Genomic DNA, 14,356 nt, shown 5'->3' on the forward strand with positions numbered 1-14,356 from the left:
CCTTGTAAAAATTTAATAGTGTATAATTGTATAATAATGCTATTGTCTGTAGCAGTAACACTGGTGTCAGTGTCAGCAGAGTACATAGAATAAGTGGAGTAACACTTTTCATCACAAAGATGTGCATATAAAAGCGGTTCAAATGGTAAACTATATTAAATGGGGGTTAGTGGGTCCCCCATTGCTTGTCTGCAACTGGTTCAAATGCTGCGGCTCGTCTTTTAACTGGCACAATAAAGTATGAGAAGTAGATTTCACAGTAGAATATTGACTTATTGACTTAACTTCATGCCTTGTAAAAATGTGTAGTGACTTTGACCCAGTTGTCATTAGCAACCCCCCCGCCCCCAACTGATAACTCTGCATTCCTCTTTGCAGCCGTGCTGTGCAAGAGGGCCACCAAATGATGCCTAATTTATCTATTTAGGCAAGACTATCAATTATCTAGTAATAGCTATGCCCGGGAAGCCCAATAGAAGACGTTGTGTGAGGTCATGTTCCTTTTTTTTCTCGTTTGATTGGTGAACTAGACTTAAACGTCACTCGCGCTTAAATTAGATTGGCGCAAACAGTGGCCAATGTGGAAGTGGAAGTTGTAGTCTTACGCACGAAATGGTTGATAAGTAATAATTGATAAATAAAAGTAGCGAGCGACATTTAAATCATTGTAATGGAGTAAAAGTACAGTTACCGCTAGCTTCCAGCGTTCAAGGAGTATGAAACAGCCTATGAAGACACCGACCCCCCCCCCCCAAGGAAAAACTCATCGGACCTATACAATTCACGTAAATGGCCTATTTTGAGCTCAACACGGCGGATTTCATCGAAAGGCGACTGATTTGCATGTATGTTAGAGCCAGCAGCGGCTGCACGGCGGATTGAAGCGTTTTACAAAGCAGGGGGGAAACTAAACCATTAACACCGTTCACACACAGCAGAATGAGAGCGCTTACGTGAACTTTTATGAGGGAGGGCTTTTGAGTTTTGGCGTATAGGCAATTTTGATTCGCTAGCAGCGCGAACCCTGGATTTTAATGTGATAGCAATTAGTCATGTAAGGTCAAATAAGAATAGTTTTTTTTAACAGGAAAAGAAACCTGACTGAGTAATCTCAACTCACAAAATTTTTGAGCATACAAAGAATATGACCTGAAAGTCACTGTTCAAAGTACGGAGTTTTATGAAATAAATTTATAACTACCAACCTTAGCCTGACGAATAGCTAATGTGCACACTTATAACATTATCAACAGGAACAAATGCAAGTAAAGAGCAACGTTTAGCTTGATTTTCTACAACTACAGTACTGTAGTCAAAAACCATCACAATGAATTTTGGGTTCCAATAATGCTTTTAGATGACTACATTGCCAGCACCGGACTGTTGCTCTGACACAGTGTGAGCAACGGTGCCAGTGCTTAATGCAGGAAATCGCCTGTTCACACACTGTACACATTGGGCTACCCCAAAGGCAAGCGCTTGTTTAGTGTGTGTGGACAGTGACCACAAGTGAACAAGTAAAATACTTTCACTTCAATAAAGTATCACATATTGGCATTGGATTACATATATGAAACTTATAGATTAATACAATAATGTAATACATAATTGGTTGTTACTTCGCAAATATTCACTTATTGCAGGGTTTTCTGGAACATAAACTCCCCCCCCCCAATAAACAACGGTTTACTGTACTAAGAATTATTACCTCTCTAAAATATTTGATAAAGCTCATGTAATGGATATCATTATAATGTGCAAATGGTGTGACTGTTTAGTGTATGTATGTGTATTAGTCTCTAAGAAGTGTTATGCCTATTACCAGTGCGTGCACTCTTTAGCCAGAAATCAGGAGGGTACTACTGCATTGTCAAAAAATTATCCCATTGATGGAAAAGTCTCCATATCTAAACTATTATATCAAATGGAATCTTTACCTAACATGCATTTGTAGTTTCAACAATACTTACCACGGCCTAGTGATCTGATGACACGTCCTGACCTCTGGCCCACAAAGCAGGTTTCTTGTTGCTGCTCCACATTACCATCATCTGTGCACAACAGAATATGAACACAAGAAACTGTTTTTGACGACAAACATTTAACTCCGGAGAACTGTACTGTGCCGTTAGCTCTGTGTCCAGGATAATTAATCTTTGTTGGGTCAGCTCTTTTTGGTGTGTAATGCAGTGTGGTGAAAAAGTGTTTGCCCCTTTCTCAAATTCTTCTTTATTTTTTTGTATAGTTTCCTCACTGTAAAGTGGAAGTAAAGCCTAGATGTAAAAACTTTGTTATATTGTAAATGTCCTTATCTTCTTTATCTGATGCAGTTTACTTAAATCTACTTAAAAGCGGTGCGGAAAATGAATGAATGAATAAATACATTTAAAACAACGCCTTGGGGGCCACCATTTTTACGTAATTCCGTGTGCAAAAGTCGCAAGAATGTTATGTGAATCTGCCCTTCCTTCTGGCGAAAGGGAGTTGACATCAAAGTTAATGTAGCTACTAGCTAGCGTGTTCCCTTACATTTGAGGAAGCCTAATTTATTAAAAATGGATTGGTAGGAATTGCAAATGTGTCAGGCTGTCAGCATCAAAAGTAAGTGTGCAGATTCATTTTCACCAATTAAATGGCCTCAGAAAAGCAGTCCGCTGGCTGTGCGATTCAACCGGTCACTCAGGCAGCTAGTGGCCTAAGTGCTAACGCCGGCGAGCTAGCGCCGTATTCTACCATTCAATCAATGACAGCGTAATAAATGAGTGTTTTTTTTCTGTGTGTATTAAATTAACAACTGAACATGATTTTGGGATGCTGTTGTGTTGATGTTGGTTGCAATAGTATATCATGGTAATATAACCTCAGCGCACCCGACTGTCAAACTCCTGAAGTTTGCAGATGACACCACTGTCATCGGCCTCATCAAGGACGGTGACGAGTCTGCATATCGACAGGAAGTGGAGCGACTGGAGCTGTGGTGCGGCCGACACAACCTGGAGCTGAACACGCTCAAGACTGTAGAGATGATCGTGGACTTCAGGAGGCATCCTTCGCCACAGCTGCCCCTCACGTTGTCCAGCTGCCTTGTGTCAACCGTCGAGACCTTCAAGTTCCTGGGAATTACAGTCTCTCACGACCTGAAGTGGGCGACCAACATCAACTCCGTCCTCAAAAAGGCCCAGCAGAGGATGTACTTCCTGCGGCTTCTGAGAAAGCACGGCCTGCCACAGGAGCTGCTGAGGCAGTTCTACACAGCGGTCATCGAATCAGTCCTGTGTTCTTCCATCACAGTCTGGTTTGGTGCTGCTACAAAAAAGGACAAACTCCGACTGCAACGGACAATCAAAACTGCTGAAAGGATTGTTGGTATCCCCCTACCCACCCTTGAGGACTTGCATGCTGCCAGAACTAAGACAAGAGCGTGCAAAATCGTCTCGGACCCTTCGCATCCCGGTCACCGGCTCTTCCAGCTCCTTCCCTCAGGTAGGCGCTACCGATCAATTCAAACTAGAACTAGCAGACATTCCAACAGCTTCCAACAAATTCCTTGTGTGTTTTTTGGACATACTTGGCAAATAAAGATGATTCTGATTCTGATAAATAGTGGTCAGGAGAGCATCCAGTTGAGGAGTCAAGGTCGGCAAGCCAACTTCATGCCTGAAGCCAACTTAAAGTTGTGGAGGCCAACTTAATAAAAGCCTAACAAAGCATTGATGGTGAATTTATTATTGGTGGGGCTTTTTTATTGTACTTTTTTTTATAAAAACGTATTAATACGTCTTTGGCACGAAATGAGTTAAGTGACTTCTTCATTGAACAGATCTGGAGGTAATCAAGTTTTCTATGTGGTTGGTGAAAATGAACTAAATTTTCCCAAAAATGTGATTAGCCACAGTTAATTCATGACTTAACAAGGGGGGCAACTATTTTTTCCACACTGGGCCAGGTAGCTTAGAATATATTTTTTACCTTTAATAAATAAAATCACCATTTAAAAAGGTTTTATGTTTACTTGGGGTATTGTTGTCTCATTACTTACATTTGTTTGATGATCTTAAGAGTGGGACAAATATGCAAACAAATAAGAATTTGAGAAGGGAGGAAATACTTTTTCACAACAAAGTAAGTGCAATGTTTTGTTTGTGAACAATGGATGTGACAATATTTTAGAAGTTATAAACTGTTGTCGAATTGTCAAGCACAAACCAGAGGCACCAGAAAAAAATCACTGACCTTCGCCACCTATTTCTGCACCTCTGTCAAGTGGAAGGATGGGGGGTGAAGTCTGGATTCCTGATTTGTACCACAAAAGAAGCACAAGCCGCAAAACAGCCCTTTGTGATTAATGGGAGAGAAAAACTGAGTCAGGTGAGAAGGAACAGTGCCATGTGATCCCACTGCACTGCATGGCAAGCACAACATGTTAATTAATACACATATAAAATAGTACCTAAACATGATACTGTAGTTGGAACTCGCCCTGCAAGGCATCCAGCGATTTTCTACACAACTTCTGCTCATTAGGGTCACTAGAGCATATCCAGCTGACAAGAGGCGAGTTACACAGTGGAATGCTTGCCAGTTCATCTCACAAAAGTGAATACACCCCTCACATTTTAGAATTATTTAACTATATCTTTTCATGGGACACCACTGAAGAAATTACACTTTGTTACTATGTAAAGTAGTCAGTGTACAGCTTGTATAACAGTGTAAATTAACTCTCCCCTCAAAATAGCTCATCACACAGCCGATAATGTCTAAATCGGTTGCACCAAAGTGAGTACACCCGGAAGTGAAAATGTTCACATTGGACCAATCTGGCAATTTTTCTCCAGGTTTTATTTGACTGGATAGAGTTGCAAGGTGTGAATGGAAAAACTTGAAGTCTTAAATCATATCCTCATTGGGTTTCCCCCCCAAAATCTATTGTGGAGGTCTGGAAACATTTTAAAAACTCATTGTCATTGACTAAATAATGTACTTCTGAATGTAACTGTATGTACAGTATGTCACTGTTGACACAACTCAAAATTCAAATCCTATTAAAAGTCACATACTTCAGAATTTGAATGAGTCCGATGACCAGCCAGCAGCCAACTTCACCGCACACCTTTTGGGTGCCCATCTCCAGGAACACCTCCACATATTCCAACACTGAGAGCCAGGTGAGGATTCTCTGCTGTGAGATGGACTGGACAACAGAGCCGAGGAAAAACACTTGAGAATTCAGCAGACAACACAAACTGAATCATTTTCTACATCTGCGCATATCCAAGCTGGTACCACTTGACTTTCATTCGTTAATTTTCCATACCACATATCCTCACTAGGGTCACGGGCGTGCTGGAGCCTATCCCAGCTGACTCTGGGCGAGAGGCGGGGTACACCCTGAACTGGTCGCCAGCCAATCGCAGGGCAAATATAAACAAACAACCATTTGCACTCACATTCACACCTATGGACAATTTAGCATCCTTAATAAAATTACCATGCATGTTTTTGGGATGTGGGAGGAAACCGGAGAAAACCCACAAAGGCACGTGGAGAACAAGCAAACTCCACACAGGCAAGGCCGGATTTGAACCGAGGTCTTCAGAACTGTGAGGCAGATGTGCTAACCAGTCGTTCTCCATTCCGCCCCACTTGACTTGAGTGAGGATAATAAAGAGTACAATGGATCTGTCATGAGACAGTCTCCAGTTGAAGCTCTTTACAGCACTGCTTGAATGGAACGACTATCGCTTCAAACAGAATTCTTTTTTTTTTAGTAGATCATCATCTGAGGCACTTGAACAATAATAAAAAAATAAATAAAAAAAAACATCTTTTAACAGTGCTCACCACAGTCAGGGCACACTTCAGCCCTTTGCGCAGAATGCTGTCATTGAACAGCACCAGGAGATTAGAAGCAGAGTAGACTGAAAAACACGCACAGTCATACAGTAAATCCCATAGAACATATATGTCAAACTCAGGCCCGGGGTCCAAATTTGGCCCACGATGTAATTATATTGGCCCGCAAGACCATATTAAATGTGTATTAGAGCTGGCCCGCCAGTATAGAGCACATGCACCACTAATATTACAAATCCCAGAATGCTTTGCTAGTGTGTTGACCCATCAGTCGAGACCGGCGAGAGCCCCTTCCCTTTCTGTTGCAGTCGTTAGCAACTATGCTACCAGTCTGTCTCTATCCATCCATCCATTTTCTTTACCGCTTATCCTCACTAGGGTCGCGGGCTGCTGGAGCCTATCCCAGCTATCTTCGGGCGGGAGGCGGGGTACACCCTGAACCGGTCGGCTACCAGTCTCCTCGAGCAAATTTACACTTCCCCTTCCCAAAAATGGCCAAACGAAAGATGGAGTCAGTCAGTCAAGCGGAGCGCTCATTAAAGTCACACAAAAACATTTACAGATTTTGGAACTCGGCGCACACATAAGGCGCACCGCATTGTAAGGCGCCCCATCCATTTTGGAGAAAATTTAAGACTTTTAAGTGCGCCTTATGGTCGTGAAAATACGGTAATTGTACAACAAGTAGTTCTTCAGGGAACATGAATTTACCTTTTATTGTATCTCTAATGAACAGTTAACAGGAAGGATCATTTTTGTATTTCTGTTCAAATGCACCCCTCCTTGAGCCGTGACCTTATCGTGGTGGAGGGGTTTGTGTGTCCCAATGATCCTAGGAGCTAAGTTGTCTGGGGCTTTATGCCCCTGGCAGGGTCACCCATGGCAAACAGGTCCTAGGTGAGGGACGGGACAAAGCACGGCTCCAAAAACCGCTATGACGAGTACAATTAATGGATTCAGGTTTCCCTTGCCCGGATGCGGTCACCGGGGCCCCCCTCTGGAGCCAGGCCTGGAGGTGGGGCTCGAAGGCGAGCGCCTGGTGGCTGGGTCTGCACCCATGGGGCCCAGCCCGAAAGGGTAACGTGGGTCCCCCTTCCCATGTGCTCACCACCTGTGGGAGGGGCCATAGGGGTCGGGTGCAGTGCGAGCTGGGCGGTGGCCAAAGGCGGGGACCTTGGTGATCCGATCCCCGGCTACAGAAGCTGGCTCTAGGGATGTGGAATGTCACCTCTCTGGCAGGGAAGGAGCCCTAGCTGGTGTGTGAGTTCGAGAAGTTCCGACTAGATATAGTCGGACTCGCCTCCACGCACAGATTGGGCTCTGGTACCAGTCCTCTCGAGAGGGGTTGGACTCTCTTCCACTCTGGAGTTGCCCACGGTGAGAGGCGCCGAGCAGGTGTGGGTATACTTATTGCTCCCCGGCTCAGCGCCTGTACGTTGGGGTTCACCCCGGTGGACGAGAGGGTAGCCTCCCTCCGCCTTCGGGTGGGGGGACGGGTCCTGACTGTTGTTTGTGCCTATGCACCAAACAGCAGTTCAGAGTACCCATCCTTTTTGTAGTCCTTGGAGGGGGTGCTGGAGAGCGCTCCCGCTGGGGATGCCATCATTCTGCTGGGGGACTTCATTGCTCACGTGGGCAATGACAGTGAGACCTGGAAGGGCGTGATTGGGAGGAACGGCCCCCCCGATCAGAACCCGAGCGGTGTTCTGCTATTGGACTTCTGTGCTCATCACGGATTGTCCATAACGAACACCATGTTCAAGCATAAGGGTGTCCGCATGTGCACTTGGCACCAGGACACCCTAGGTCGCAGTTCGATGATCGACTTTGTGTTCGTGTCATCGGACTTGCGGCCGCATGTCTTGGACACTCGTGTAAAGAGAGGGGCGGAGCTGTCAACTGATCACCACCTGGTGGTGAGTTGGCTCCGATGGTGGGGGAAGATGCTAGTCCGACATGGCAGGCCCAAACGTATTGTGAGGGTCTGCTGGGAACGTCTGGCGGAATCCCCTGTCAGAAGGAGTTTCAACTCCCACCTCCGACAGAACTTTGCTCATGTTCCGAGGGAGGCGGGGGACATCGAGTCCGAGTGGACCATGTTCCGCGCCTCCATTGCTGAGGCGGCCGACCGGAGCTGTGGCCGTAAGGTGGTTGGTGCCTGTCGTGGCGGCAATCCCCGAACCCGTTGGTGGACACCAACGGTGAGGGATGCCGTCAAGCTGAAGAAGGAGTCCTATTTGGCCTTTTTGGCCTGTGGGACTCCTGAGGCAGCTGATGGGTACCGGCTGGCTAAGCGGAATGTAGCTTTGGTGGTCGCTGAAGCAAAAACTCGGGCATGGGAGGAGTTCGGTGAGGCCATGGAGAAAGACTTCCGGATGGCTTTGAGGAAATTCTGGTCCACCATCCGGCGTCTCAGGAGGGGGAAGTAGTGCACCACCAACACTGTGTATAGTGGGGATGGGGCTCTGCTGACCTCGACTCGGGATGTTGTGAGCCGGTGGGGAGAATACTTCGAAGACCTCCTCAATTCCACCGACACGCCTTCCCATGAGGGAGCAGAGTCTGGGTTCTCTGAGGCGGGCTCTCCTATCTCTGGGGTTGAGGTCACCGAGGTGGATAAAAAGCTCCTCGGTGGCAAGGCCCCGGGGGTGGATGAGATTCGCCCGGAGTTCCTCAAGGCTCTGGATGTTGTAGGACTGTCCTGGTTGACACGCTTCTGCAACATCGCGTGGACATCGGGGACAGTGCCTCTGGATTGGCAGACTGGGGTGGTGGTCCCCCTTTTTAAGAAAGGGGACCGGAGGGTGTGTTCCAACTACAGGGGGAATCACACTCCTCAGCCTCCCTGGTAAGGTCTTTTCAGGGGTGTTGGAGAGGAGGGTCCGTCGGGAAGTCGAATCTCAGATTCAGGAGGAGCAGTGTGGTTTTCGTCCTGGCCGTGGAACAGTGGACCAGCTCTACACCCTTGGCAGGGTCCTCGAGGGTGCATGGGAGTTCGACCAACAAGTCTACATGTGTTTTGTGGACTTGGAGAAGGCGTTCGACCGTGTCCCTCAGGGGGTCCTGTGGGGGGTGCTTCGGGAGTATGGGGTACCGAACCCCCTGATACGGGCTGTATGATCAGAGTCAGAGTTTGGTCCGCATTGCCGGCAGTAAGTCCGGTGAGGGTTGGCTGCCCTTTGTCACCGATTCTGTTCATAACTTTTATGGACAGAATTTCTAGGCGCAGCCGAGGCGTAGAGGGGGTCCGGTTTGGTGGCCTCAGTATTGCATCTCTGCTTTTTGCAGATGATGTGGTTCTGTTGGCTTCATCAAGCCGTGACCTCCAACTCTCACTGGAGCAGTTTGCAGCCGAGTGTGAAGCGGCTGGGATGAGAATCAGCACCTCCAAATCTGAGACCATGGTCCCAGTCGGAAAAGGGTGGCGTGCCCTCTTCAGGTCGGGGATGAGATCCTGCCCCAAGTGGAGGAGTTCAAGTATCTTGGGGTCTTGTTCACGAGTGAGGGAAAAATGGAACGGGAGATCGACAGGCGGATCGGTACAGCGTCTGCAGTGATGCGGACTTTGTATCGATCCGTTGTGGTGAAGAAGGAGCTAAGCCGAAAGGTGAAGCTCTCGATTTACCGGTCGATCTACATTCCTACCCTCACCTATGGTCACGAGCTGTGGGTCGTGACAGAAAGAACAAGATCCAGGATACAAGCGGCCGAAATGAGTTTGCTCCGCAGGGTGTCCGGACTCTCCCTTAGAGATAGGGTGAGAAGCTCGGTCATCCGGGAGGATCTCAGAGTTGAGCCGCTGCTCCTTCACATCGAGAGAAGCCAGATGAGGTTGCTGGGGCATCTGATTCGGATGCCTCCCGGACGCCTCCCTGGTGAGGTGTTCCAGGCACGTCCCACCGGGATGAGACCACGGGGACGACCCAGGACACGCTGGAGAGACTACATCCTTCGGCTGGCCTGGGAACGCCTCGGGATCCCCCCGGAAGAGCTGGATGAAGTGGCTGGGGAGAGGGAAGTCTGGGCATCCCTGCTAAAGCTACTGCCCCCGCGACCCGACCTCAGATAAGCGGTAGAAAATGGATGGATGTTCAAATGCATGCTGTAATTTAAATGGGAAAATGAAATACAGTTGGGCGGCACGGTGGACGACTGGTTAGAGCGTCAGCCTCGCAGTTCTGAGGTGCAGGGTTCAATCCCCGTCCCCGCCTGTGTGGAGTTTGCATGTTCTCCCCGTGCCTGCGTGGGTTTTCTCCGGGCACTCCGGTTTCCTCCCACATCCCAAAAACATGCATTAATTGGAGACTCTAAATTGCCCATAGGCATGACTGTGAGTGCGAATGGTTGTTTGTTTCGATGTGCCCTGCGATTGGCTGGCAACCAGTTCAGGGTGTACCCCGCCTCCTGCCCGATGACAGCTGGGATAGGCTCCAGCACGCCCGCGACCCTAGTGAGGAGAAGCGGCTCAGAAAATGGATGGATGGATGGAAATACAGTTGCATTCTGTGTATGCCCTGGCTTCTTGTACTTTTTCCTCTACGTGTCAAATATCCACACTGCCACGATGCTGCGACACAACTATTAATTTTTTTTTTACTTTGCGAATTAAAGGTGATTGTAGCCTCAACTGTTTGTGAAATATATTTACATTACATAACGTTAAAAAAAAATTTAATTACATCAATGACAGTTTGACCCCTTACAATCCATTGCATCAGTCTACCCATTTCTTTCGGTTTCCTTCTGACTATGTTTCATTTTCATGTTTAGTCATATTGGTTGAAAGCAGGAAACTTGGGTTTCCTGACAGTCAATTTATACTTCTTTTATAGTATGCCTAGTGCAGTTACAGGAAGGACCATTTTGATATTCTGTACATATAATTTACATATTTTCAATGACAAAACACAGTACAATTAAATCGTATTCTGTTTGTACTGTATGTGCATATTGAAACCTCAAAAGGAGTTCAAAGAATGACCTCCAATTATTTGTATGAAGTGAAACTCCAAGATAAAGCTAAAGTGTTGCAATATGGAAATGTGTGATTCAGTGTTTATTGTCGTTGAACCATATAACAGCTTGTATGGACCTCCTGTGCCAACAGGTCTGGCATAAGAGAGAGGAGAAAAACAAAATTCTTTAAATAGGCACTTCAACAAATTTGAAAATTTGATTATGTTTTTGCAAAGTCCAATCTTCTTCTTTTCCTTTCGGCTTGTGCCCTTAGGGGTCGCCACAGCTTGTCATCCTATCTCGTTCATCTTCCTCTCTAACACCAAGTGCCCTCGTGTCTTCCCTCACTGCGACTATCAACCTTCTCTTGGATCTTCCTCGAGCGCCATCCCCATCATCCTTCTACCAATATACTCACTCTCTCTCCTCTGGATGTGTCCCAACCATCAAAGTCTGCTCTCTCTAACTTTGTCTCCAAAACATCTAACCTTGGCCGTTCCTCAGATGAGCTCATTTCTAATCCTACCCATCCTGGTGTTTCCTAGAGAGAACCTACCACAGCTTCATTTCTGCCACCTCCAGCTCTGCTTCCTGTTGTCCCTTCAGTGCCACTGTCTCTAATCCGTACATCATGGCTGGCCTCACCACTGTCTTATAAACGTTTCCCTTCATCCTAGCAGAGTCTCTTCTGTCACATAAAACAGCTGACACGTTGCTACACCCGTTCCAACCTGCTTGGGACCCGTTTCTTCACTTCCTTACCACACTCGCCACTCACTGAATTGGTCACCAGGCAATCGCAGGGCACATATAGACAAACAAGCATTCACACTCACATTCACACCTACGGGTATCCGGAGAAAACCCACTCAGGGATGAGAAGAACACGCAAACTCCACAGGCCTGATTTTAACCCGGCTCCTCAGAACTGTGAGGCAGACATGCTAATCAGTCGTCCACCGTGCCGCGCACACATATACGTCATTACACACATATAACTGATAGTGTAGTGGTACACTCGCCTGACTTCGGTGCGGGCAGTGTGGGTTCAGTTCCCACTCAGTGACGGTGTGAATGTTAGTGTGAATGGTTGTCCGTGTCTATATGTGCCTTGCGACTGACTGGCGACCAGTTCAGGGTGTAGTCTGCCTTTCGCCCGAAGTCAGCTGGGATACGCTCCGGCGCCCCGTGATCCTAACCAGGATAAGCGGTGTTGAGAATGGATGGATGGATATCTATCTATCTATCTATCTATCTATCTATCTATCTATCTATCTATATATATATATATATATATATATATATATATATATACACACACACACACACGTATACACACACGTATTTCTATGTATATATGTGTGTATAGTGGCTCAAATAAGTATTTAACGTCACCAAAGACGAGCCGCATCTTTTTGAACCAGTAGCAGACAAGCAATGGGAACCCCCCATTGAATATACCATTTGAACCGCTTTTATACGTCCATCTTGGTGATGAAAAGTGTCACTCTCCACTTAATCTCTGTACTCGGCTGACAGTGATACCAGTGCTACTGCTACTGACAATAGCATCATTCTACAGTATTACATTTTTACAAGCCATGAAGTTAAATCAATGTCAATATTCTATTATGATGGAAGGTTTTTCTTTTTACAATTAAATAGTAAAATAAAGATTTGTTCACATGCTAAATCGCAATCGCAATATTTGTGTCAAAGAAACAAAAAAAACCTTGTGTAACCTGGTAAATGGGTAGCTTTAATTGGACCCATATCGTAAAAGCTTATCGACTTAGTTCCCAGTGACGAGGACTGGCCAAGTCTGGCTAAAGATTTATCCACAAAAACGCACACGATGTTATGCCTAACTACACACAAGTGTGGCTCAGAGATTTTTTTACTGTGCCAACCCTGATAATGTAAACGTAACCTCATTTATCTGTAAAACTTTATGACACCCAGTTCAGTTTTTCACAGTGACCATGAGCACACCCACCTCACTCGCTTTGTCCGGGTACTCAATGTTCCTTCCACATTCAAAAACATGCATGTGAGGTTAATTGAAAACTAAATTGTCCTTAGGTGTTAAAGTGAGTGTGAATGGTTGCTTGTCTGTTTGTCTACATGTGCCCTGTGATTGGCTGGCAACCTGTCTAGGACATACTGTGCCTCTTGCCCGAAGTTAGCTGGGACAGGCTCCAGCACACCCAAGACCCTAATGAGGGTAAGTGGTACAGAAAATGGATGGATGTAATTGCCTAAGTGTAGTCGACCTTTTCCCCCATGCAACATTGCATTATGTTCTCTCTTGACTTGGTGTCAATTCGATTTTATGTTCACCTTTAGGTTCACACTATAGTATAGTGTATAATAGAGTGGTTATAAAGTAGATGTATTTGACATAGTATATATATTATATCTATATTATTTGCATTCCAGCTTGCTGTAGTTTTTGTTTTTCGTGAAAAGTAACATTTTCAAGATGCCTTGCTGTATTTTTTTTTTTTCACCTACCGCCTCCCTGCCACATCACTTCGACACAACACATTAGATCATTGTATAAAATTGTGCATTAAAGGCAATTTGTTTTCAACAAATGTCTAACCTACATAGCCTTTCCATCCATTGCATCATTCGCATTTCTTTCTGTTTCCTTTTGACTTGCTTTCACTTTCATTCTTACTCATTCAGGATGGAAATTCTATTTAATGTTCAGAGATGCAAGTATGTTTCAGGTACTCTTACTTTCATTTAATAATTTACTGAGTGATTACAAAATGGCCAGCTATTTGAACACTATTACAAACCAGTAATACAGTCCCCTCCAAAAGTATTGGAACGGCAAGGTCAATTCCTGTGTTTTTGTTGAATACTGAAGACATTTGGGTTTCAGATGAAAACATGAATATGAGACAAAAGTTTAGAATTTCAGACTAGTCGGGAGAAACCTCATCATGCAACAAGACAATGACCCAAAACACACTGCTAACTCAACAAAGGACTTCATCAGGGGGAAAAAGTGAAAGGTCTTAGACTGACCAAGTCAATCAGCGGAGCTTAACCAAATAGAGCATGCATTTTACCTCCTGAAAAGGAGACTGAAGGGAGAAACCACCACAAACAAACAAGAACTAAAAGAGGCTGCAGTAAAGCCTGGAAAAGCATTTCAAATGAAGAATGCAACAGTATTACACATCTAGATGTAAATACCATGAAATGAAAGCTGAAATTCTAAACCACTCTCTCATATTCATCTTTGGATCTGAAACCCAAATGTCTTCAGTATTCAACAAAAACAAAGGAATTGACCTTGCCGTTCCAATACCTTTGGAGGGGACTGTATATCATATTGAACCTATTTTACGAGTTTTAGTTTCATGTGGAAACTGAATTACAAATACATGTACTATATTTTGTATTAGCATATGTTTGGGCTGTAATATAACGACTAGTGATTGGGATACTAATTTGATTAAAATGACCATTCAGAATTATATTGATTGTGTAGAATTGATTGTTGATTAACCTTGTCAGGTTAACAGGT

The 14,356-nt window shown here is 45.3% G+C and overlaps 1 protein-coding gene across 3 annotated transcripts in view; it reads right to left on the reverse strand.

Annotated features, from left to right (window-relative positions):
* Positions 1-14,356, reverse strand: part of pex16 (peroxisomal biogenesis factor 16) — a 31,710-nt gene that overhangs the window by 15,264 nt on the left and 2,090 nt on the right. For all 3 annotated transcript variants that reach the window (XR_009787513.1, XM_061766214.1, XM_061766215.1), the window contains exons 3-6: positions 5,845-5,921; positions 5,061-5,194; positions 4,234-4,334; positions 1,971-2,051 (exon numbers count right to left, since the gene is read on the reverse strand). Coding sequence is in view for 2 of the 3 variants with exons in the window: in XM_061766214.1 (XP_061622198.1) it covers positions 1,971-2,051; positions 4,234-4,334; positions 5,061-5,194; positions 5,845-5,921 (393 nt within the window). In the remaining variant the exon portion in view is untranslated. The remainder of the gene's footprint in view (positions 1-1,970; positions 2,052-4,233; positions 4,335-5,060; positions 5,195-5,844; positions 5,922-14,356) is intronic.

The sequence above is a fragment of the Phyllopteryx taeniolatus genome, chromosome 2 (genome assembly GCF_024500385.1).
Source record: "Phyllopteryx taeniolatus isolate TA_2022b chromosome 2, UOR_Ptae_1.2, whole genome shotgun sequence".
NCBI lineage: Eukaryota > Metazoa > Chordata > Actinopteri > Syngnathiformes > Syngnathidae > Phyllopteryx > Phyllopteryx taeniolatus.